Source organism: Cynocephalus volans, chromosome 6, assembly GCF_027409185.1.
Source record: "Cynocephalus volans isolate mCynVol1 chromosome 6, mCynVol1.pri, whole genome shotgun sequence".
Lineage (NCBI taxonomy): Eukaryota > Metazoa > Chordata > Mammalia > Dermoptera > Cynocephalidae > Cynocephalus > Cynocephalus volans.
In genome coordinates this window covers 57,293,911-57,321,645 of record NC_084465.1, presented here as the reverse complement: position 1 = coordinate 57,321,645, position 27,735 = coordinate 57,293,911, and the positions used below count along the sequence as shown (strand labels likewise).

The 27,735-nt window shown below is 34.4% G+C and overlaps 1 protein-coding gene across 1 annotated transcript in view; it reads left to right on the top strand.

The window, feature by feature from the left end:
* Positions 1–27,735, top strand: part of PCLO (piccolo presynaptic cytomatrix protein) — a 413,878-nt gene that overhangs the window by 9,821 nt on the left and 376,322 nt on the right. Inside the window, exon 3 of the mRNA XM_063099452.1 lies at positions 14,962–16,365. Within this exon, the coding sequence (XP_062955522.1) occupies positions 14,962–16,365 (1,404 nt within the window). The remainder of the gene's footprint in view (positions 1–14,961; positions 16,366–27,735) is intronic.

The following is a 27,735-nucleotide window of genomic DNA, read 5'->3' as shown; positions in this document are numbered from 1 at the left end:
TAATGTAGTTACACATTTGATCATACATTTTATAAATTTGCATCAAATGCCTAGTTATGAAGCACCACTGAGTGCTATGACAGAATCAAATATTCATTAGATACGGAGTCTTCCCTCAACTAGAAATAGGGGAAATAAAAGTTGTATGTAAGAAAGAACATCTATATCTAAATCTATCTATATTAAAAGTAACTTTGTATAGGGCTTTATGTTTCACATAAATCTTTCTTACTTGTTTTATCAAAATTAAACTTACAAATAATTTTCTGGGCATATGTTCTATTTTCTCTGTTATACTACTGAGGAAACTTCTGTTCAAGTAGTCACTGTGGTCAGTTTAGTTGTTAGGATCACCCACATGATAAACTACCAAGCAGAACCCAAACCAAATCTTCTGATTCCAAATCTGTTTACTCATGGTTGGAAGAGAGATAAACTGCTGTGGGGTCAAAGGAAAAAAACATCATTATCAATGGTGGGTATTGAGCTATATTCATGAAAACAGAAGTATTTGAGCTGGGCATATGAAGTATAATAAGAATTTCAACACACATGGATGGGCATGGAAGGAGTTGGGAATGTGGGAGCAGATAGAGGGTCTCGCTAGCTGAGTAGAGTAAGTCATAACCTATTGTCTGGATGAACCTGGACAAGTCATTTACACTTCCATTACAACGGCATCATTTGGAATATAAATATAACATGTTTTCAGGCACATTGGGTTGTTAGGAAGATTAACCAAAAATTTATATGAGAAATTATTTTTAAATATATGATGTGCTTTTGAAGTTGCAATAGCAGCAGAGATGATTTTAGTATTTTAAGTAGATTTGGCTTTTAAAGTTTACTTGCACATTGTTTTTTATGTAGGTATATCATAAATAGTTGGGTTCTGAGATAGCAATTTAAAGCCACTTGATCAATAGTATTAACGGTAACATGTTATTTTAACTTTCATTTATTTTTTTCCGTAAGGAAAAACGTGATCAATTCTAATTTTGAGCTCTAGAAAGGCATCTTTTCTAATCCTGTCCACCAAGAAGCCAATTTCTCAAACTCCTGAATTATCCAGAATTCAGAGTTGGAAACTTAGAGCACTGCATAGAAGCTGAGAGCTTCTGTTCCAGGAGATTTGGTAGATGAAATACTGGGGATGACCACCACTTCTAAACTGTTATATGTATCCATGAAAAAGTAAATCTCTCTGCATCTTCCAAAAAGGATGTAACAATCTGGGTCAAATTGCCCTCAAATGTTCAGATTGAGTAAACAATTTTGCCATGGAGGATAGGGACAGAGGCTAAACATTTTTTGGTACTTCAATTTATGTGAATTTTTATTTTCTAGTTTGATATTTATATGCAAACAACCCTCTATATTATTACTTTTGTAGTCTGGGTAAAATAGAACATTGGTTTCTTGTGTCACTCCCTGAAAAGACTAAGGAGAATTTCTATGATTTTTTTCTTTACTGATGCATCACCATTATACCTATATTCGCTTGTGACCATCCTAATTCTTAAACGCCTACCAGGTCTGGGGAAGAAGGACTAGAGAGGTAGCTACACGCAGCCCCAAGCTATAGGGAAGAGAGAATATTTGCTCCCTTAATTATAAATTCGCTAAACTTCACCCCACCTCTACCGCATACTGTTGCACTCTCTTTGTCACCTCTCTCCCCCTAGGTGACAGAGATGCAAAGGATTACTCGAAGCCCATTTCTTCTAAGCAGTGAGAAGCCCCAAAGGGGTTAATTTTCCAGGTAGCCCTCAAGAGAGAGTCAGTCCTCCTTGGAACAATAACCATGAACTGGGGTTCTTTCTCAGTATTTATTCTCCAGGCCAGAAAGTTACAGAAAAGGAACATAGATGGAGTTATGGCTAAGTATAGTTTAACAATAGAGGCTGGTAACATCAGTGAAACAACAAAGTGACATTCCATAATGCAATTTGCAAAAGGTTAAGTCGATCCACCAACAATAGCTTGTTCTTAGCAAATACTGTCTTTTCCCACAGCAGTTTCCTCAGTATTTTTACATAACAATAAAGCAACTTTAGGTTAATCTGCACCAAGGACATCTGTCCTTGAGCCAACAATTTTGCTGTGTTACTATTCTTTATCTACAACAGAGACTTTAGCCGGGGGAAAGTTTCCTGTCTTTTGCAAGTTTAACATTTCTATGTGTAATTTTAAAAAGTTAGGTTAAACCTGAAACTACAGGCTTTTGGAGGCTAGGCCCTGTGAAATGCGTTTGCTTTATTAGTGTTAGTATACTCCACAACATACAAGCACCTTAGACAACCCAAAAATCTATGTGCAGAGGATGGCTTTTAAATTAACTGTCCTCTCTGGAGGCTATAGAGATGTGTGCTGATCCAAATAACCTTAATAATCCACTGGCTCCAAGCCTAGACTTTTGATGCCAAGAGGAGTTTATAGTTTTATCTCTTCTTGCTGGTCTGTTAACTGAATAAATCTCTACAATGCAGTTTCTCTCTTTGGGTTTGCTTTCTGACACAAAAACTGAACATTTGCTTTCTAACTAGTGACAAAAGCATTTTTATTGTTATTTTTATTGATTTACTTTATCTCTTTTGGTGTGTAGCCTCAGGCAAGATAGATTTAGGGACACAGATTTATAGGCTTGTCTCTAGTGTTTGATAATGCTCCCAATGTGTATGAAATTTTGTAATATATAATAATTACTTGTGACTTTTTAGAATGTTGATGAGCCGAATGTTAGTGATGAAAGTGGATTTAGGAGGGATTTTTTTTTTTTTTGTCATTTTCTTTTTTTCATTTTTTTTTGGTCATGATGGCCCATATATTAATCAGTCTTTTGGCTGAAACTAGATATTTAAAAAAAAAAAAAAATGGCCACCTCTCAGGAGCTTATAAAAAGCAAAAACAAAAAAAAACCCTAGTTTGCCTATATAGACTTACATATAAATCTCCTTCACTTGTTAAAAAAACAAAACAAAATAAAAAAACAAGGCATAGCAAAAAATGAAATTCTTCAGTTGGGTAAAATGGCTTTACTGGCCACCTCTTTTAGGAGGATAGTCCTGCTGCTTCTATTTCTGGTAAGAGAAACAGCGGCAGGAACAGTTGTCTAGAAGAGCTGGTAGGAAGAGCAGAGCTATGCCAAACGTCAGGAGGCTGGAACCTGTGGAGCCAGAGCCTGTAAGACATTCCTGATCGTGGTGTAACTGAAAGAACTTTCAGGAAAGAGGATATTCTTTTTTGAGTTGCTTGCTGTTTTTAGCACAAAAGTCTTTTGTCACCTCAAATTCTAAGCAAAGACTGCCACACAGTTCCTCTTCAAAAGGAGTACTGAGAACACAAATGTTCATCTTCTCTCTCTAAAGGTCTCACTTTTTAAACGATCGAAAGTATAGTAGTTCCAGAAAATATGAAAGAGCACCAGTAATGTTAAGTTGGTATGTTGAAGAATTCCTAGAAGATAGAAAGGAAATGAGAAGGAATTAACAAAGAGCTGAGAAAACAGTGGGTTGTCTATAATATTTAAATAATTAAAGAACTTCAGTGAGAACAAATAGGACAGCTGGATTCCCTCCTAATCTCCACTGGGAAGACAGGGTGTAGGGGGAGGCTCTCTTTTACCCCTCAGGCTAAAGCCAGAGAATGTTCTACAAATGAAGGGGTGAAAACTAAGGCCTTCAAAAGAAGAGTAGAAGTGGAAGTCATGCTCCTCTCCTACAATAGTGTTGCAAAGGAGAAAACAAACAAGTACAATGTTACTCAACCATGATTCAAATGCACTAAATCTGTTACCATCAAAGTAAAACTGCCCTTACTTGGTCACTCAAGGTCTGCGGTCCTATTTCCTCTCATTCAAAGGAGAAGACTAACAGGGAAGCAAATAAATAATGGAGACATTCACTATATATATGAGTGGATTGAAGAGCTGAACCAGACACTTTTGCAATAACACCCATGAAGAACATAAGTGAACTAATAGGAAACAAACAAAGAATCTCATAGGAAAGAGTTCATTCAGGAAACATAAAAAAACTTAAAAATTCCTTTTTACTATTTCCAAGAAAGATTTAAGAAGACATTTCATTGATAATTACCACACTCAAAATTCAGTGGACTGGTTGAGGGTTGAGGGTGGAAATGGACCTAGTTAATGGTCTGGAAGATAAAGAGCCAGAATTTCCCCAGATTATAGAGCTATAAGGCAAAAGAAAAAAAATTATTCAACTACTTAGTTAGCATCTACTATAATTCAGGCATGTTCTAGACTCTGGAGATACAGAATGAATAAATAGAAAAAATTCTTCCTTTATGGAGTGTGTATTCTAGTAAAGGTCACAAATAAATAAAATATATGGTAAGACAGATGCTAAGTGTTATGGAGAAAAATGAAGAAGAATAAAGTTATAGTGTGCAGCAAGGGAGGGAAGAGATGGGTGGTGGTGTTCTCTCACTCACTTTCATTTGAGGACTACTTGGTGGATGACTTGGGAATCCAACATTTTTAGTGGTGACTAAAGGTCTAATTGAAAAGTGTAGTCCCAATTTAGGCTGAGGGTTACAGGTGAGGGTAGTAAGGAAGGAAAGGATGGGAATGAACCCAAGAATGTGTACAAATCTCATTCTGAGATTCCATCTTCATTCTTGCCTTTAGTAATGTGGAGGTGGGGGAATTAGTATTTTATAAACCCCCCATAAAACAGCATAGAGAGCTATTCCTATTTATAAAAATAGGTGATAATATGAGGCTTTCCTTTGAAAAAAATCAAAACTTATTATTTGATGTTATAATGACCACCACAAGATAAACTAAAAGCAAAAATTAAGGGCCGAGCCCGTGGCGCACTTGGTAGAGTGCTGCGCTGGCAGCGCGGCGACGCTCCCGCCGCGGGTTCGGATCCTATATAGGACTGACCGGTGCACTCAATGGCTGAGTGCCGGTCACGAAAAAACGACAAAAAAAAAAAAAAAAAAAAAAAGCAAAAATTAATACTAGTTGATTCTGGAGAGTAAGCCTTGGAGGTAGCAAAGGAGGCTTTTACATTTCAATGTCATACCTTTTTGCACTATTTTTTTTTGACTTGTAGATTTATGGCATAACTAAAATTAACACCACAATAATTAAAAAATTCTATGTCAGCAAATGATTCATTAAAGAAGTATATAATGTAAAGAGATGAATAAAGAATTTAGATTCTTGATTTTTACATCGTCAGGCTTAGCATTCCACTTGGTGAAATGTTAACATTTTTGGTTCTAAACAGCAATGCCAAGTTTGATCAGTTTCTTAAATCATTTTTTCCTTGTCACAGCCATGTGTGCTTTAACTGGCACCATGTTTATATGAAGCCAATAAAGAGAAATAAAGTACCTTGATTCTAAACAGAAAGGTTTAGGAAGACAAATGATATTGATTTACTTGCCATTCTCTGATAATCCCTATGGTATCATTCATACTATTTAAAACAAGAATATCCTAATTATAACCAAATTAATTTACCTTTACTTAAAATAGTTTTCTAATGAAGTTAAATGAATAGAAGGATTCAATCCTTTAAACATCTGTTTTAAATATGTTTACAAATACCATATTTGTTTAACTCTCACTTTTGATGAGATCCAATTTGCAACATTTTTCTTATGATTTGAACATTCCTTGGATAATTATATATATATTCCTCATGCTGTACCTATAAGTTTAATCATTAGACCCAAAGCCTTTTTTTCATTTTTAGCTTTTAAATGACTAGATGTTTCAGGTATCTCTGCAGTGCTGGCTTTTCTAATATCTAGTATGCCTGTTATATATTATTACAACTGGTACAATGGTCTATATAGCTTGGTAAGAACAGATGTTCTTCTGTGAAAGCAGATACCCACAGTTAGCAAAATCATTTATTGGATCAGTAAGCTTAATATAGTGATGGGCTGACTTACTCATTGTTCATATCCCTTGAGAAAACACACACATATGTAACACTCTCCTGTATTCTATATCTTAATTGGCTTACATAAAAATGAGCATTTTATTTACAAATATTTCAGCGGTATTACATCAAAGACAAAGATGTAAATAATCTATTAGAAGTTTCTACTAATTTTCCTAAAGTAAAAACAATATTAAATGCATTGACAAGGCATCAAATAATCTGGGTCTTGTCCTAGCTCTGCCCCTCACACATGTGCAGTCTTGCTCATAGTACTATGAATTCACTTAAAAGTACTTCTAGTTACCTTTGATAGGGAAGTAATAACTTCACTACAAACAATGTTTCTCGCCTTTCTCTTTCTTCAGTAAAAAGGAAGATCAGTCTTTGTCAAAGAAAACTGAGCTTGTAGTTTGAACACTGTGCATTTCTAAATGTGCTGTAGGCACTTTATATGCATTTCATCTTATGCTCTTTTAATGAGGTGATGTTCACATTTTAAAGATGAGTAAAGAGACTGAGAAAGTAAGAATTCATATTCTAAAGCGTTTTGAAATCTGCAATTTTTAAAAATTTTTTATAAAATAGTCATAAGATGATCTTTTGGAAAAGTGGAAAGAATATGGGATTTTAGATTTGGATGTTGTGGATATGAATTTTAGCTCAACTACTCATTTCTTGTGTGATGTGGTCAGGTCATTTTATTATTCTGAGTGTTTAGTTTTAAATATTTGCAATGTGAGAGTATTTCTAAATTCAAAATTACTTTTGCCAGTATAAATGGACTTGCCTTGAAATTGAAATCATAGGTATACATTATTATTAATAATAATATTTATAGAATTCTAGTAGGTAAGTAGGGATAGCAGCATCATTGTAGGCTCCATTTGTAGATGAGAAAACTGAGGTTAAGTATTAAGGGACTTTTGCAAGGTCATGGAATTACTTGGCAGTGAGTCTTATACAAGAAGCCAGATCTACTGACCCAAAATTTAGCATTTTTTTTGTAGGAGACCACATGTCTTTAACTGGATTATTTGATTCACTATGCCATTTCCTACCTTTCTAGGTGTGTGTGTATGAGTGTATATTCTACATTTTCTTAAAGTTAAACGAAAATTAACCTTTTTTGGCAGGTGTTTATTTTCAGGATATTTAGTGTAAAAAAAAAAATCAAGTTTTAAGAGCACTGGTTTTATACCTTCCTACTCACTGCTGCCCAAACTAGAGTCTTACATTGATGCATTATTTTTTGTTCTTTAAGAAAGCTGTGAGATCCTACTCTACATCTACTCTGCTTGAATTTGACAATAGAGATGATGAAAGTGATAACTTTGCTCACTGTCAGAAATAGAATTCAGAGTCTAGAAGGAGAGCCAATAACTTAGCAATTCAGATAGAATTTTGTTTATAAAATCAAATATAATAAAGCACATATAGATGAGTTCTGGTCTTGCCTGAGTATGAAATAGTAAACCACCTTTTCTGTTCTTTTTTTCTCTCTAATCAATATTTTTATCAATTACAAAACAATTTGTAGAAATAGATTTCTTTCATTTGCTCAGCAAAGTCAGAATTTTCAGTAGAATACTTAAAACAACTTTTAAGAACAGATTTCTATTTATGTAAAACAATTTTAAAAATAAAATAGCAGGCTTCATTATGTGAACATGGGATTAGAAACTCTGTAATTGTATTTCTTGGGAAAAACTTTAAGGTGTAGATCTATGTGTTTTTTGTTTCTGACAGAGGAAGGATTAAAAAATAAGTGGTCAGAAAGAAATAAATGGTGACAAAAATGTGAATAGGATTTGTGAAAAAAATGAAAATAATGTAAAGTTGATTAAGCACAATTTTAAAATTAGACTTTCCTTAAGTACATTCTTGAAAATGTGTGTATATACAACTATGTAAAGTTTGAATAATTTAAAATGTATGAGGCTTTCATTCACAAAGAGCTAAAAGAGGCTAAATTTCCCTTATGAAACTTTGTCTTTTGCATAAGCTTTAATATATTTTAAGCATTTCATATATTTTTTTAAATGTACTTTTTCCTTCCCAAGTCAATGCACAAGTACTGGCTTAATTCCAGTGAGCATCTGATTGATTTAAAGATATGCTACTTTCAGCATTTATAATGAGTTCTTATTTGTCTATATTAAGTGTATGAGACCTTTGATTCTTTTCACTAATGTAATTTATTTTTACATTTTTCATTTTTAAATGAAATAATATGAGGAAAATGCAATAAGCTATTCAGATAATTGCACAAATATTGTCTAATCAGAGCCATTGGTTCACAGCTGCAAAATTGCGTGATAGCCCCAGGTGTGTGTTAATCATTTGAGATATAAAAGTTTGAATTCACCACATAAGAGGCATTTTAGAAGTGTTAATATATATATATGTGATTTCAGTTTACTGAGTTGAGAGTCTTCTCTTTGTGTAATTGTTGTCGAGTATGCATATATTTGTATGTCTGTGTATTGTAATCATTTTGTAAATTGTGCTTTGGTGAAAGTGTCAGTTTTCCTGTTTTGGGTTACACTGAGGACTTACAAATGTTATTGCTAGCATTTGGTGAACATTATTATGATTTATGAAGAAAAGAGTGCGTATTTATTTTATGTTTCACGGGTTTCTTTATGGTTGCTGAATCATGCAGCAGAAATTATAATCCACACAAGTTTCAAAAAGAAAATATCCATCCAACTTCTGGATGGATTATTTTAAATAAAATTGTTTCACCAAGTTACTGAGCATGCCATCACAGTTAGGAGGATTGCTAGTGTCTAGTTTTCAACCAAAATAAATTATGCAGTAATATGCATATCTGTAGATGTCAACTACAATGAGCCATCTGCAGTCAAACTGCTGTCCAGGAGTAACTGCCTCTATAGGGGAGGTCATGTGCTTGGGGAAATCCTTGAGTAGCAGAAAGCATAACCTGTTTTCAAATTTTGTTTTTTTTTTTTCTTTATAATAGTGATTTCTTAGACTTTTTGTTTGTTGTACTATATTTTTCTATGACATTTAAAATAATATAAGACTTTAAATAAGTATTTTAAGATAATTTGATGAGAAATAGAAACAAATTTCTGAATAGTTCATTATTAAGAAATATTTAAAATTTACTGAGGTCCAGTACAAAAGTGAGAGTAAACATGAGAAGTGGTCATTCCTTTTAAAAGTCTGTATGAGGAGAGAAGAGGAAATAACTGGAAAACGCTTTAAGTCACTACATATTTGAATCTAAATGCCATGGTTCAGACTACCGTGGTTACAATTGAGGAGAGGCAGACTTTATTTGATGATGGAATATTAAATGGTAAAGGAGGAAATTCAATGTGGACTGTATAGGGTGGGTAGCATTTAGGTAAATGGGAGAGGAGTCATGACTCAGAAAAGAGAAAATGAGAATACTGCCTCAGTGGAGTAAATAATCCATTTCAGTGCTATGGTTTGCAGAAAAGTTTAGTTGTGATGAGTCCAGAAGTAAGAACCCAACAGGTTTTATTGTGTAAGGACAGAATGAAAGCAGGATTGAAGAAAATTTATTCAACAGCTAATATGAATGGTATGAACACCAGCAAATATAACTTCCTAACTTGTGTTTGTCCTTTATTGATATTCCATTATCCCACGTACTACTGCTATGTAACTGCACAGATATTCTTTCATGTAATTTTCCATTTAAATTGTGCAGGGTGGGCTACATTGAAGGGTGGATGTTAGTTATTATACCTTCTGGAATTTTTTTGAGTGTTTTCCACTTTGTTTTGCAGTTAATTAAATTCATAATTGTTCTGAGCATGAATATACTTTAATTCTGGACCCCCAAAATTTACCGATTCACTTTATTGCTTAGATGTATCAAGTTGATTATCTTGAATTATTATTAAAGTTATACTGTTAAAAATCAGGGATAATAGTTTTGATACTTTTTGATAGAGGCACCATTGATTGGAACTCTGTATGTGAAGTTCACAATTAAACGTTCAAGTATTTAATTGCTGAAACATCTAAATAAGACATTTATGATTATCTGGCAAAGGCCCTGTGAAGTTGTGTTACTGTATTTTGCAGCTCTGATACATAACAAAGGCTAAACAAATGGGGACTCTAAGGGTTGGATTAAGCAGGAAGGTGTGTTAGAGTAATTATATTTTTTAGAATACACAGTGACCTCAGGATGAACAGAAATGCTGTCTGAATACTCTCTTACCTTCATTTATGTAGCATATTATGTCAGAAGACTAAAAGAACAAACAATTTTATGTCTTTATTTTGTTCCTTTCCATAGAGCTAATTGAGTTAGAATAGTTCATTAAACGATTGTGTCTATAGACCTTGAATATCATTTATTCACCTTCTGTAAGTAAGACTATAGGTGAGGAAGCAAAAGATGTCTGTTTTTCCTTGCTTGTCATATAAAATCTAGAATTTAGAAATGGTTCTGGCTTGATATATCTATCTAATAAACATTTCCTTTTAACGCTTGTATATTGAAGGTAAGAGTCCATTCAGGGTACAGTTGTAGGCTCCTTGTACTGTTTATTCCATTTCTCCCACCATTTTTCAAAGGGATATGGCTTATTATAGTGTAATGTTAGGGAGGGGGTGCTACTTGTGACAGGGGCCCTGGGAAGTTTATGAAATTTTTGTAGAAGCTGTCCCTCACATATTGTCTGACTTTTGTGGCTTGGGAGAAAATGATAAAGACTAAAATCTAAGATCCTCATCCATTGATATAGTGGAATGAAGACCCAAATCATGCAGAACTAGGGGACCAACTGTGTTATAGATAGGGGCATTGTGTAGAAATGACAGCAAGTGTCTGAGACTAACTGGTACCCGTCTGCTCAGAATTAGAGATAATGATTTAATTTTGGAAGTGAAAAACAGGCAGTAATTGTCTTCAGACAAAGAAAATATTTATGGTTAGCAGGTGTTTTAGTGATGGGAGACTCTTTCAGTTTGAACCAAAGTGGGGATAGAGTGTCGGTGGCCAGAAGAATAGGGTAGGGCTCTGAGGCAAATGGCATACAACCAGAAAATGAAGACAGAGTCTGTGGTACAGGCTGTGTAAACAGTGAGAATTGGCAGAGTAAACAGGGATGCTGTAGCTTGAAGAGCGCAGATAAATATTTTCGACTAGTTTGCTTAATTCAAACCAGCTCAGAAAATATTTGTGAACATCTGTGATGCATAAAGGGTCAGTTAGACCCTGGGGATCAATAGAAAGACTACTACAAGGAAGTTCTTACCATTTGTTGCTTAGAGTCTTTGAAAGATATAGACCTGAAAATAGCAGAATTATGTAAATTCTAGCATATGAACATCAACAAAATCATGTATTTTGAATTTCTTGCAAAAAATTAACTTTTAGGTACTTGTCTTAGTCTGTTTTGTGCTGCTATAACAGAATATCTGAGACTTGGAATTTGTGAAGAACAGAAGTTTAGTCTTACAGTTCTGGAGGCTGTGAAGATCAGGGCTGTGACATCTGGTGAGGGCCTTCTTGCTGTGTCATGCCTTGGTGGAAGGTGAGAGGGTGAGAGCAAGAAATGAAAGGGGGCCAAACTCATCCTTTTATCATGATCCTAATTCCCTGATAATAGCATTAATTTGTTCATGAGGGCAGAGCATTCATGGCCTAATAACCTCTTCAAGGTCCCGACTCTCAATACTATTACAATGGTGATTAAATTTCAACATGAGTTTGGGAGGGGACAGATATTCAAATCATAGGAGTAGTGGAGAGGCTTTGAGGTTTGAAGGGACGTGGTTATGTTTAGAGTCGACTCATGTTGTTTGCTTAAAACAGGTTACTTTTGGTGGAAGTGTAGTGGTTGAGAAATGATGAGGGCCAAACGAGGGATGGTGGCTTTGGAACCGTGAGAGAATGAATGGGTCTTTACCTTTAACAGGCAACCAAAACCCACTTGGGGAATAACAGAATTCCATAAAAATCTTACAACCAGATTTATAAATCACATGACCGGGAGAGCCATAGCCCCCTTGCTACTTCTTGCTCTTCCTAAGAGCATTGTGAAAGACACGACCTACAACAGGAGGGAAGGGGGCTCATGATGTTAATGCTGAGGCTGATTGTGGACTTTTTCACTTGCTCAATGTATAGGAAAATTTTGTTGTTTTTTCAATTGAATCGGGGAATTGGAAATGTGGCTGTTTTCAAAGCAAGACTGTGCTCTGATAAAAATCATTTCTATCTCCAACAGATTTGGCCAGTAGAATTTAGAAAATAAAAGGAAGCTCTTTCTAAAACATCCTAAGAGGTTAAAAAGATTTTTATATAGTGATAGCTGTAAACAATGATTTCAATCTGTATTCTAGCAGTGAAGAGGAACATTCAGGGATCAAATATCTTTCATGTGTTTTTTATCAATGTTAAAAAAGTGTGGTTATTAAAAGGACAAAAGATGTGGCAGTGGAGTCTGTCCAGGAAAAGAGTGTGTTCAGAGAATATCAGGGCAGTGACTCCTGTTTTCCACCTTCCTTTTCCTAACTCTCCTTTCTGTGCTTAGGGGGAGAAATATGTATATACATTTATAACGCACAACAAATCATTTGATTTTGGAATAAGGACAGTACAAAATGTGTTCCTGGCATTGATGTACATCATATATTAGATGTGTCATGGCAGTGTTCTAGTTTTGCAATTGTCCAAAAGTGGAGTTAGGGCCCACTGGCTGACTATGCATGAAGCTCCAGTGTTCACATTGCAAAGAAACTTAACAATTTCACTGATAGAACCAAATGCATCCAAAGAAATTTTCACAGAAAAGAAAAGAGAAACTATCAAGAAATAAAAAAAAGAAGGAACCATCATGGTATCATCAGATACTTACTGTGCATCTATAATAACCCTGAAATTGTATTCTGCATTAACTCCTTTGTTTCTTATCTGACTCTTCCACTATATTGTAGCCTCCATCACCGACAGAGATTTTTGCTTTAGTGGTATGTACCCTGTGGAAGGTGTTCAATAAATATTTGAGTTAGGAATGAATATTGATTAAATTTTGCATCTACTTTGGCTATGGCACTCGGTAAAAATAATAAAAGCATATAATGGTAATGAAGATCACTCCTAGAAGTTTGTAATTTGAACTGGTTAATGTGGATATATATAATAGATATTTTGTAGGAAAAAGTGATAATATCATATAATATATATTTTGTAGGAAAAAGTCAGTGATAGTGCAGGTAAAGAATTATGCTTTTAATTACATTTCTCTTCCTTTATTTTGTCTGGCTATGTGATTATATGGTAATCATGTAAGGCTATGGAAGAAAATATATGAGAAAAAATAAATAGTAGAAAAGCAGAATTGACACTGATAATAGGGGTATGGGTGATTAGGTAGATACATATTTATAGAGATATTTTCTTCCTTCAAGACAGGGATAAAACGAAGTGAAAGTTTCTTTACAGTTTAAACTGCTTTTTGTCATGGTACTTGCAGAAGTAGCAATTGCTTGATAGTTTGGGGATTTCAAATATTTATATGTCTAAAAAATTATTTTGAGAAATGCTTCAAACATATAGAAAGGTAAAAAAGATAAAAATATCATGAGTACACAGGTGTTCAACCTCTATATTGAAAATAAATGTAATTAATACCCAAGTATCTACCACTCATATTTAACAAAAGGTCATAATTTTACTTTTTGATTCAATTTTTAAAGCAGAAATATAACATTTTCATTCAAGTTGAAAATCTCTTTTAACCTTCCCCAAACATAGTTTACTTAGATTACATAATAAGCCTCGTTATACTGGTATGTAAGTTTAAATAATTTCAAAGTAGCTCTAAAACGTTAAGGAATTATCAACTCAAATTTTTCAGAGGCAAATGCTTGAAAATAAATATTATGCTGTTTGCCAGCATAATACTTTACAATTCTGTACTGTGGGAAATTTTTCTGGTGCCCATGCTCCATAAACTTATTTTTCTCACTGTGCAACATTCTGTAGAAAGAACTTCAGTGTAAAACTGTTAACATTGGTTACTTTGGGTAGAGAGGATTGGATCATGGCAGAATTTTACATTCTCAATTATTTTGGTAATATTTAAAATATTCTGCAATAAACAAACATTGTTTTGGAATAATAAAAAAGGTAAATGTTAGACATAGGTACTTTCAAATTATCTTCTAAAATTTATAAGATTTCTAAAATATGATACCAAATTCAATATCTTTTCACAATGGATGCAATATGAAAAGAGCAGTTGCAATTGTGTGTGTTTGTTTATACACACAATATGTGTCTCTCTCTCTCACACACACGCACACACACATCAGCAGTCAAATAAGTACATTATTTACTTATATTGCTTTTTCAAGTATGTTCATAAAATTTAAAACAAAACCACGTTTTCTCTGTTAAATTGTGCTATTTATGATAATCTGAAGGAATGCAATTATTTTTTATTTACTTTCTTTACAGAGAATCCCTTTCTAACCCAAAATGATTATCAATTTTTGTTTTCACACCTTTGAGTATGTCACCTTGGAGGGGGAAGTAATGCTCTGCTAATTTAAGAAATTAGCAATGTGTTCCTAATTTGACAAGCCTACTCTGGGCTGTGTAACTAAAAACTTTTTATGAGGCATTGATAGAAAAAAAATCTATCATACTGACACATGAAATCTAATAGTTAAAACCCATGATTTTTTTTATCATATGTGGTTTTCTGTTTAGGGGAGTAATCAAAATTTGAGTAAATCAAAAGCAAAGAATAATTAACATTTGAAGAAACGTAGAATTATATGTTGATTTTTACTTTTTATTTTCCTTATAATATACGGTACTTTGGTCTCTGAGATCTATTAATTATATTTTAATATAGTTAAACTTTTTTATATAAATTAATTAAAATAAGTAGTCTGTATTTTATGCTTTGAAAGTTGAGGGACATGGTTTCAAAGGTACCATGCATGTTTTAAACAATTTTTGCTTTTACAGTGCTTTATCTTAGTGACCATTGCTTTATATTATTTCTAGATAAAAGAGTGGCTGTGTTTAAACTGTCAGATGCAAAGAGCTCTAGGAGGTGATCTGGCTCCAATTCCATCATCGCCCCAGCCCAAACTGAAGACTGGCCCTGTTACTCCCACATCTACAGTGAGCAAATCATCCCCAGCGTCACAGCAGGCTTCCCCAAAGAAGGATATTACATCCAAACAGGAAATCTCAAAGGCATCTGAATCTAAAAAGCCACCACCACTAGTGAAACAACCAACGCTTCATGGTTCTCCCCCAGCCGTGGCCAAGAAGCCTGCTGTGGCAGAGTCCTCGCTTAAGCCAGCACCTCCCAAAGAGCCTTCTGTCCCATCTGACCAGGCCAAGACCCCTGTTGCTGATGATAAACCAAAGCAGCCCAAGATGGTAAAGCCACCCACAGATATTGTATCTTCATCTGTGGAAGCAACAAAACCTGATATCCTGAGCTCCAAAGAACAGTTACAAGATCAGGAGAAAACCCCTCCTCTAAAAATAGATTCTGCCAAACCCTCACAAAGTTTTCCACCAACAGGAGAAAAAGTCACTCCATTTGATTCTAAAGCCATACCTCGACCTGCATCGGATTCAAAAATTATTTCACATCCTGGACCTAGTTCAGAGAGCAAAAGTCAAAAACAAGTTGATCTGGTACAAAAGAAGGATGAACCTAAAAAAGCACAAACCAAAATGAGTCCTAAACCAGATGCCAAGCCAATGCCAAAAGTGTCACCGACACCCCCTGGCCCACGACCTACCCCTGGCCAAACTGCCCCCACATCTCAACAGCCCCCCAAATCTCAGGAGCAGTCAAGACGTTTCAGTCTGAGTCTGGGAAGTATAGCCGATGCTCCTAAGTCACAGCCTACGACTCCTCAAGAAACTGTGACTGGGAAACTCTTTGGGTTTGGGGCATCAATCTTCAGCCAGGCATCGAATTTAATTTCCACAGCAGGCCAGCCTGGACCTCCATCACAAAGTGGGCCAGGGGCTCCAACAAAACAAGCCCCTGCCCCTTCACAGCCACCTATGTCTCAGGGGCCACCCAAATCCACAGGTCAAGCACCACCAGTACCTGCAAAGGTTACACCTGTGAAAAAGGAAACAAAAGCTCCAGTAGCTGAAAAATTAGAGCCCAAAGCTGAACAAGATCCAACAGTAAAAAGAACAGAAACAGAAAAGAAGACCCTACCCACTAAGGACAGCAAACCTTCAATGACTGAGCCACAAAAGGCTGTCCTTCCTCCAAAACCAGAGAAAACTCCCAAACCAAAATCAGCCTGTCCTCTCTGCAAAAGTGAACTCAACATAGGTTCTGAGGATCCTCCTAATTTCAGTACTTGCACTGAATGCAAGAATCGAGTTTGTAATCTCTGTGGATTTAACCCTACACCACACTTGACTGAGGTAAGCAATGCATATATTACATATGGATGTCAGTATATTGGTTTACTTTATAATATTTTGGTGGCCAAATTTCTGAGCAAAATATACATTTCTAGTGAAGAAAACAAATCAATATTGATATCTTAGAAGTTTCAATTACTTATTACCTGCTTGCCTTCTTATTAGAAGTTTGTATTATTTGTACCTTTCTGGGTTAATGCACTACAAATAAGAAGATGAAATAAGATGACAAATGAACATAACAATTATACCAATCCTTCATGAATGAACAACACAGAACTTTGGAGAACTAATTAGTTTTCACAAATAAATGCCAAATAAATGTTGTAATTTACTGTTCCCATTATCTCTAATCCTTCTAGTCACTTTAATATGTTAAAAAGAAAAAAAAAAAGTTTGGCTGGTTGCAGATCTATAAACAACATGAAATCTGTTATTTTCCAAAAACTGTTAAGAACTTGGTGCAAGTTAATAATGTTGCCTAGTAGAAAATAATGGTTCAAATATATTATGTCTAAGCTTTTTATAATTCTGTCTGAGATGTTATCTGGCATCAACATAATAGAGCACTTTACGAGGAACTGTGGAAAGGAAAAAAAGATATATGAATTTCAACAACTAATGGGAAGGATTTTTTTTTTAAATTTTATTTTGTTGATATACATTGTGGCTGATTATAGCTCCCCATCACCAAAACCTCCCTCCCTTCTCCCTCCCCCCTCTCCCCCAACAATGTCCTTTCTGTTTGCTTGTCGTATCAACTTCAAGTAATTGTGGTTGTTATATCTTCTTCCCCCCCCCAGTTTTGTGTGTGTGTGTGTGTGTGTGTGTGTGAATTTATATATTAATTTTTAGCTCCCACCAATAAGTGAGAACATGTGGTATTTCTCTTTCTGTGCCTGACTTGTTTCACTTAATATAATTCTCTCGAGGTCCATCCATGTTGTTGCAAATGGCAGTATTTCATTCGTTTTTATAGCTGAGTAGTATTCCATTGTGTAGATGTACCACATTTTCCGTATCCACTCATCTGTTGATGGACATTTGGGCTGGTTCCAACTCTTGGCTATTGTAAAGAGTGCTGCGATGAACATTGGGGAACAGGTATACCTTCGACTTGATGATTTCCATTCCTCTGGGTATATTCCCAACAGTGGGATAGCTGGGTCGTATGGTAGATCTATCTGCAATTGTTTGAGGAACCTCCATACCATTTTCCATACAGGCTGCACCATTTTGCAGTCCCACCAACAATGTATGAGAGTTCCTTTTTCTCCGCAACCTCGCCAGCATTTATCGTTCAGAGTCTTTTGGATTTTCGTCATCCTAACGGGGGTTAGATGGTATCTCAATGTGGTTTTGATTTGCATTTCCCGGATGCTGAGTGATGTTGAGCATTTTTTCATATGTCTGTTGGCCATTTGTATATCGTCCTTAGAGAAATGCCTACTTAGTTCTTTTGCCCATTTTTTAATTGGGTTGCTTGTTTTCTTCTTGTAAAGTTGTTTGAGTTGCTTATATATTCTTGATATTAATTCTTTGTCAGATGTATATTTTGCAAATATTTTCTCCCACTGTGTTGGTTGTCTTTTAACTCTGTTGTTTCTTTTGCTGTGCAGAAGCTTTTTAGTTTGATATAATCCCATTTGTTTATTTTTCCTTTGGTTGCCCATGCTTTTGGGGTCATATTCATGAAGTCTGTGTCCAGTCCTATTTCCTGAAGTGTTTCTCCTATGTTTTCTTTAAGAAGTTTTATTGTTTCAGGGTGTATATTTAAATCCTTAATCCATTTTGAGTTGATTTTAGTATACGGTGAGAGGTATGGATCTAGTTTCACTCTCCTGCATATGGATATCCAGTTATCCCAGCACCATTTGCTGAAGAGGCAGTGCCTTCCCCAGTGAATAGGCTTGGTGCCTTTGTCAAAGATCAGATGGCAGTAAGTGTGTGGGTTGATTTCTGGATTCTCTATTCTATTCCATTGGTCAGTGTGTCTGTTTTTATGCCAGTACCATACTGTTTTGGTTATTATAGCTTTGTAGTATAGCTTAAAGTCAGGTAGTGTTATGCCTCCAGCTTTATTTTTTTTGCTCAGCATTGCTTTGACTATGCGTGGTCTTTTATTGTTCCATATAAATGTCTGGATAGTTTTTTCCATTTCTGAGAAAAATGTCTTTGGAATTTTGATAGGGATTGCATTGAATTTGTATATCACTTTGGGTAGCATGGACATTATCACTATGTTGATTCTTCCAATCCAAGAGCATGGGATATCTTTCCATCTTCTTGTATCCTCTCTAATTTCTCTAAGCAGTGCTTTGTAGTTCTCATTATAGAGATTTTTCACCTCCTTGGTTAACTCAATTCCTAAGTATTTTATTTTTTTGGTGGCTATTGTAAATGGGCAGGCTTTCTTGATTTCTCATTCTGCATGTTCACTATTGGAGAAAAGAAATGCTACTGATTTTTGTGTGTTGATTTTGTATCCTGCTACTGTGCTGAAATCATTTATCAATTCCAACAGTTTTTTTGTAGAGGTTTTAGGCTGTTTGATATATAGGATCATGTCATCTGCAAAAAGGGACAGTTTGACTTCATCTTTTCCGATCTGGATGCCCTTTATTTCCTTCTCTTCTCTGATTGCTCTGGCTAGTACTTCCAACACTATGTTGAATAGGAGTGGTGAGAGTGGGCATCCTTGTCTAGTTCCTGTTCTTAAAGGAAAAGCTTTCAGCTTTTCCCCATTCAGGATGATATTGGCAGTGGGTTTGGCATATATGGCTTTAATTATGTTGAGATACTTTCCCTCTATACCTAACTTATAGAGGGTCTTTGTCATGAATGAGTGCTGAACTTTATCAAATGCTTTTTCAGCATCTATAGAGATGGTCATATGGTCCTTGTGTTTGAGTTTATTAATATGGTGTATCACATTTATTGATTTGCGTATGTTGAACCAACCTTGCATCCCTGGGATGAATCCCACTTGATCATGATGGATAATTTTTCGTATGTGTTGCTCTATTCTGTTTGCTAGTATTTTAGTGAGGATTTTTGCATCTATATTCATCAAGGATATCGGCCTGTAGTTTTCTTTTTTGGTTATATCTTTACCTGGTTTTGGTATCAGGATGATGTTTGCTTCATAGAATGAGTTTGGGAGATTTGCGTCTGTTTCAATCTTTTGGAATAGTTTGTAAAGAATCGGTGTCAATTCCTGTTTGAATGTTTGGTAAAATTCTGCTGTGAATCCATCTGGTCCTGGGCTTTTCTTTGTTGAGAGCCTTCTGATAACAGCTTCAATCTCCTTTATTGTTATTGGTCTGTTCAAATTTTCTACATCTTCATGGTTCAGTTTTGGGAACTTGTGTGTGTCCAGAAATTTATCCATTTCCTCCAGATTTTCAAATTTGTTGGCGTATAGTTGTTTATAGTAGTCTCGAATGATTCCTTGTATTTCAGATGAATCAGTTATAATATTGCCTTTTTCATTTCTAATTTTTGTTATTTGAGTCTTCTCTCTTCTTTTTTTTGTTAGCCATGCTAATGGTTTGTCAATTTTATTTATCTTTTCAAAAAACCAACTTTTTGATTCGTTGATCTTTTGAATTGTTTTTTGGTTTTCAATTTCATTCAGTTCTGCTCTGATCTTAATAATTTCTTTCCGTCTGCTAACTTTAGGTTTGGATTGTTCTTGTTTTTCTAGTTCTTTAAGGTGAAGTGTTAGGTTGTTCACTTGCCATCTTTTCATTCTTCTGAAGTGAGCGTTTAATGCAATAAATTTCCCCCTCAATACTGCTTTTGCAGTATCCCACAGGTTTTGGTATGATGTATCATTGTTTTCATTAGTTTCAATAAATTTTTTGTAATGGGAAGGATTTTTTTTATGAGATGATGAGAATACTTTCTCTGCAATGTAAATATCCAGAAGGCAGATGGTGAATTTCTCTACCTAATATAGTTATAAAAGAATGACTCTGTAAGCATTAGTAGCACATTATTCTATTTGGATCTTGGCAGAGTGGAGCATTGAATGATCACTGCTGTCTTAGATAAGTAGCAACAATTTTTTTAATTAACATTTAATCAGTTAATTTAAAATAATTGTTCACTGCTTTTATGTAAATCAAAAATACTTTAAGATCATTTCACTCCACTCGATTTTGTAATTCATTGGAATGAAAAAAATGGAAGAGATTTTAAAACCTGTATAAGAAGCTTTAGAGTTTGTTTTTGGTGGTGATTTTGCATTAAATTTTTTTTTAAAGAATAGACCATAGGCAATTTTTATTTTTTACTTTAAAAAGATATTAAGTTGCCTTGACCTAATTAATGCCATATGGAAGTATTACCACTACAGGCTTAAGCAGATTTTTCTCCTCTTTAGCCATAATGAATAACGTTAACTAAGATTCATTTTAATGGTAGATAAATTTTGGTTTCTCTCAGCACTTTATGAGTGGTAACAACTATAATTATTGCTTACAACCTTTTGGATTCAATATAAAAGCAAAACAAAAAAACCTTAAATTTCTTTCATATTTTTAGAATAACTGTTTTTGGTTGTGCATTCATGGAGGAAAAAAAATTCCACTGCTATATTTATTATACATTTAAAAAATTGTACCCTTTAATGAGGAGCTTTCTGCTATCAACACAATGCAGTTAATTGAAATAGTTATAAAACAAACTATACCACTAAAAACAAAACTATAATTTCTGCATCTAAAGTATACTTTCTGCACACTAAAACAAGTTTCTGTAGTGCAAGGGGAAGACTATAACTTATATTTTACATATATATGTATGTATGTGCAGATGTATTATGTATATGTATACATTTGGACTATAGCAATCGTTAGAATTTTGTCAGTGTTAGAAAGTATGAAATGAAAGCCCCTTACGTAGAGAAACAATAAACCTCCCAGGGATATCTTTGATTTTCTGTGTGTTGGTAAATTATTATATTTCAGAGGTGGTAATTTGGAAAGGAAATTTTTTGAATGAAGCACAATTACCAAGGACGTGTGTAGAATTTTAATTGTTTGAAAAGTTTGAAAACATTAATTGTCTTAATATTTAGATGGTTTAAGTGAAGTCCTATTTGAAATATCTTCAGTGGGACTTAGATGATCTGTCACTGTTCAAATTGTTTTGCTTTGCTATAATTTCTTTGAATTTGGAAGATCATGTTTCAGAAGGAAAGAATACCTGATGTAACTAAAGTGACTCGTGTTCGTGGCTCTCCTTGACTGTTCTAATCTGCATGAGGCTTTCAGTTAGTATAAGGCCTGATGACCTCTGGTTTCTATATAAAGTACACTGGCTGGCCTGGCATCAAGGGAGTGAAAAAAGGTTTGTTGAGTTAATTCATGTTCATGTATTTCCTATTATTATTACCCCAAAGGACTTTGGAGGAATAGCAGAAGGGATGAGTTGAAAAGAATGGCACAATGTGTTTATGTGTGTGTGTGTATGTGCATATATACACTTATATTATATGTATATAATATGTAAACATACAGATATGCACACATATATAGACATATACATATACATATGTATATATGCAGCAAATTCTAAATAGGATTCATGAGCTTAATTCGTGGTGCAATCCCACTATTCACACTAATAAATTTTTTCTCTTTTTTCTTAGTTAGGACTAGGAAAGCATCTCCCCCTTGATCCTTGCTTTGTTTCTGTTTTCTTCATTATGCTTGTGATATTTTTCTTGTGATCCAGTATTTTCTGCTGGGCTGGTTATTGTACTTTTATGCTAGTTCAAGAAAGCACATTCTGAAAATACTCAGACTTTATGCCTGAGGTGCAAAGAAATGGTATTGTCTGAGAAAGGAATCAATGATTTTCATTTACTTTGTAATAAAGCATATTAACTCTCTATTATCAGCCTCTTGTTCTCATATACTACTGACAGTGAGGCAGGACTGCCTCACTTTTCCTGCTGGTGACACTCTGCCCCCCATCTCCCTTTGCTATTCTGCTCCTCTGGTGGTAAGAAGAGCTCCTCATAGTTTGTCATGGGTTGGGGAGCTATATAGGTGGTATCCCTCCACCCCCACATATTAATCAAACACAGCTGTCTCTAAGGTTGTTTCCTGTCTCACATGCAACACCCACACTGCACCTGAGGAGAGCCAAGGGCTTCCTGCAGGCCCTGGGGTGCAGCCAGACTTCAGCCTGAGCTTTACACTGTTTAACTGTTTGATGTATGAATGGTACTATATAATCCATTAACCTCTGACAGCAAGGGACAGGTCCCTCAGATTTTATTTTCTGCCAACTCAGGGAATATCTTGTCTTGGAATAAGTTTTAAAAGCAGCTGAAGGGCTTTCTGAAAGAGTTAGTCTTATAAAATTTGGAAGCATGCTGAGAAAAACAGCCCAACTTGGCAAGAAATTTACCTAGTGAATTTTAATCATTCTGATTTGGTTGAAATGCAGTGAGTCAAAATTAGTCATAGTGGATATGTTTTTTATTGTTTCTACTTCCCTTTTCTAAAGTAATTTTTACTATGAAAATAAGACTTAAAACCAAACATGTTTCCTCATGTTTCAGGAAGTTCTATAGTCATAATTTTGCTTCTTTGGTGAGATTATTATGCATGGCCTAAGCTATGTAGAAATAGCTAGCATATATTTTTCACTAGGCAACAAATGAGCCTTTTGAGCTGATCAAGATCCAGTGGTGTAACTGAGAACCCTCTAGATCTTTGCTCTCTAGCTGGAGTGGCTTCTGCATTCTCCATCAAATACTCAGAGATGGCTTAGTAGAGATGTGCTGCATTTCTTAGTTTGGCGAACACAAAATATTTTCCCTTTACTTTAATGATCCTTACTTACCATCATTACTTAATATTTTAAAATTCAATACTAAAAAACATTTAAATACACACACTCATACTCATACAAATACACACATGAAAAATTAAAGGTTAAAAGAGTGATCAGAAATCAATAAGGAGAAAAGAATTCTACCAATAATCAGCTTCAAAAGAATTACATAATGGAGATCTACATTCTACATGAAAATTTCTGGCTTCTATGGTAAAAAGGAACACCTGATGGCACTTTTTGTCTGACATAACAAAATTTATAAGCTGGTCTGTAGAAAAAAAAATTTTAGTCACTAATTTTTGGGAGAAATTTAATATATTACTTTTTTAATGAGAGATATTTAATCAAAATATTCAAATACAGATTTAAAATTAAGAGATATTTTTGTTTAAACAAATTTCAACAAAAGAATAATTTTCCCTTTAAAATTTTCTATGCACTTATATAGTTAATATTCTTGTGGTAGTTCTGTATCTTAACATGTAACATTTTCCCATGTGATTAAACACCTTAAATATTATTTAAAATGATTAAGTATTATCAATTCTAAGGATGTATGTTTTATTATACACTTTCTCCTCACATTATGTATGTAGGTGGTTATCATTTTTTATTTTAAACAAGATGAAATTTTTTGGCCATAAATATTTATATTTCTATTTCCCAAGGAAAGCTAACTTATACTAGGGTTACTAAATCAAGGGATAAGGATCCTGGAGTATCAGATTCTCTTTGGAGATGTGATAGTAGTTAACATTGCCTCCACTAGTATATGTGATTTCTTTCTCACTACAGCCTCTCCAAACTTGAATAATATCATTTAAAATAATATTTGTTAATTGAGAAGTCTATTAATGCTATAATATTGTTGCTTTGATTTGTAATTTTTTTCGATTACCAGAAGTTTTTTTTTTTTAATTTCAGATCTTAAATGTAAATAGATGGTCCTAATTATAATCCAGACAAAACATTGTGCAGACAATATTTGAAAAGGTAAATTGTTATCAATCATGCTGCTTTTTTTTTTTTTTTTTTTTTTTCATTCTAATGGGGCTATTTGATGAGGCCTATATGAGAAGCATTGTGCCAGGCATTTTTTCACAACACCGTGGGGTAGTTTTTATACCTTGTTGAGAGGTTAAGAGGATGAGTACCAGAGAGGAGCAGCTATCAATCTAAAAAGGAATAATTCAGAGGCTGAGACAGTGCTCTCTTTACTATGTTTAAATAACCCAGAGAACTAGGTAAAAATGCCACTTGTCCTATGCTCTCTTACTTATAAGTTGTGTCAATTGGTAATTGCTAGGAATTTTATACCAACAAATTTGTAAATGTGTTCATCAAATTCAGGTAACGTTTGAGGCCCACAGAATAATGGTGGCTGGGTTACACAGTTGAATTTAGAATGGGGCAGATTCAGAAGTTCAGAAGCATAAAGGCCAACATCATTGGGCAAATTTTCTTTCCTGATAAGTTCACCAACTGGTCAGCATTTATAGATGAGAGCATATGGCTCAATAATAAAATAGTGAGTGTGAGAACATAAAACATATGTGTTCCATTTGCAAGAAATACCACTATATTCCTGCCAATGCGTGCAAAGACTTTATTCCGCGAACATGATAAATGCCTCAGTGTTCCATTGGTGGTGGTTATGATGGTGGTAGTTGACTCTTTGCTTCTGTCAATTCTTTTGTATGGTCTCCTTTGTTACATTTCCAGAAGTGGAATTGTGGGGACATAGGTTATGCACACCTTAATCTGGTTCTCCACAGTGGTTCTACACAGTGAGTGTATCAATTTGCACTCTAAACAGTTCATAATATATGCTACCATTTTTCTAAAGATGCTCTTTCTGATATAATAGTCACTGGCTGCATGTGTTAATGAACACTGAGGCTGGTTCAAATTATGATGTGCTTTAAATGTAAAATACACATTGGATTTCAAAGACACTATAAAAAAATGAAAAATATCTCATTAACAATTTTATGTTGATTATGTATTGAAATAGTAATATTTTAGTAAATTGGGTTAGTATTATTCTTATTTGGTGACCTGCTCTATCTTACTGGTTACAGGCTCTCACCTGATCTTTTGTGCAAGCCATTTCTTTTTATTTCCCCAATCTTGGGCTTCATCTTTGTCCCACTGATCTGATTGTTGTCTTTTTGGACAGTAGTTTATATTTCTAAAATGTAGAAAGACTGTAAGATTTCCTTTGGCTCCTTCTGAATTCATTCAAGTTCAATTACTATTGTGTAAGGCTTTTCTTCTTTAAATATTGCTTTACTGTTGCCTTTTTATCATTTAACTTTGCCGTTGCATATGCATGCACTGTGGTACACTGCCATGTAGAATATATTTCTTTCTTTCTGTACAAGACAAACATGAATATTCTCTTATTTGTTGCAATCTAATTATCTTTTCCAGGGCTCAACTTCCTCATGTTGTGTGAAATAACTGGTCATTTTTGTATGCTCTCTTAGTAGATAGATCTTTAGGGTTCTCATCATCATAGGATACATTGCTGATGCCTGTCCTGTCCTGAGGATCAAAGTTCTTAGGTCATACTAATCATCACTTAGCAATATCTACACTATCTATTAGGGTACTGTGGCCATACCAACCTTTAGGTATGGGCATTCTATAGTCTCTACTGACCCTTCTGTTCCCAAATGATTCCTCTATTCTTTTCAGAACTCACTTCTGTTTATATTCTCTCTGTGACTTTGGATGAAAAGTTTCAACTTTTGGATAGATTACTGCCAGAAGACTCAGAAATACAGAATATTAGAAATTTAATGTATCATCTGGTCTAGTATTTTCTCCCTTTCTTTTCTTGATCACCATTCATTTTACTTTTGAAACTGTGTTTCAGTAATTTGAATTACAAAAGTAGTACAGTTGACCCTCTGTATCCATGGGGGATTGTTTCCAGGACATCCCATGGATACCCAAATCCAAGGATGCTCAGATCCCTTATACAAATTAGTGTAGTAATTGCATATTATCTAGGCTCATCCTTCTGTATACTTTAAATCATATAGATTACTTACAATACCTAATAAAATTTAAATACTATGTGAATAGTTGTTATACAGTATTGTTTAGGGAATAATGACGAGAAAAAAAAAAGTCTGTCCATGCTCAGTACAGATGCAGTTTTTTTTTCTCGAATATTTTCAGTCATGGTTGTTTGAATCAATGGACGCAGAACCCACAGATCTGGAGGACTGAGTGTATTCTTCCTTACAATCAACAGAATAATGAAGTGTCTGAAGGAAAATGAGTTGCTTCCTCTTACCCATGCCTTCTGTCAATGATTTAGTATCTATTCAAACATATATTTTATTGCTTTTTGCTTGTTTTTAAAATGGTTATATAAACATAGTAACATGTATAAGGATTTGAGACATTTTAAAGGTTTTATGGACTAGTTATGTTTTTATAAATATTCTATTTTTTAAGTGCATATGTGATCTTACTATACATATTTTCATTGACTTCTCTTTTTTGCTAAGCATTATACATTGAACATTGCCAAGTGAACACTCATTGACTTACCTCATTGTCTTTATGAGATAAATAGCTGCACAATATCTTAAGGAACTCATGTACATTCTTCTCTTAAAAACTTAGGAATTGAAAGTGTTTCTAGCTCCAGTTACTGTTTAGACAAAACTGCAGTAAAGCACCTATACGTGTATTTTATTTTATACATATATACATACATTTTGTATTTTTATGTGCTCGATAAATTTCTTGAAATGGGTGTGTAAGATTTGGGCAAATGGGGTTTTAAAATTGTATAAAAACTTTCATATTACTTTGTTAAAAACTGATAATAATTACAGTCCTGACAATAATTTATGAGTGTCTCTTCTTCCCTATATTTACTAGTATTTGATATTTATTGACTTCATGAGTCAGAAATTATATTGCATTTTGTATAAATTTAAATTTCCCTGCTTGAGAGAAAACATCATGTAAGTTTTATCAACATCATGAGTTAATTAACCACTTATATTTCTCCTTTTTAAAATTTCCCATTTATATTTTTTGGCCATTTTTATTGTGTGGTGTATTTGTCTATTTCTGTTGCTTATAACAAAATACCTGGAACTGGGTAATTTGTAAAGAAAACAAAATTTATTGCCTATACTTTCAAAGGTTGGGAAGTCCAAAGTCCAAGGAACATATCTGATGAAGGCCTTGGTGGTGACAATGACACAGAGGTCTCACGTGGCAGAATGGTGGAGCAAAGAGGGTCTTTCATGTGCTCTCCTTTTAAAGTCCTCAGAACCATGCCCGCAACCACCATTAAACTATTGAATGGATCAATCCATTCACTATGGCATAGTTCTCACAATCTAATCATCTCTTCAAGGGTCCACCTTTCAGTTATCATAATAGGATTTCTCAAAGTTACAGTTTTCAAAAGTTTTCAAACTGATTTTCAACAGTTACAGTGGAAATTAAGCTTCAGTGAGTTTGGTGGGACTCTCAGTCCTC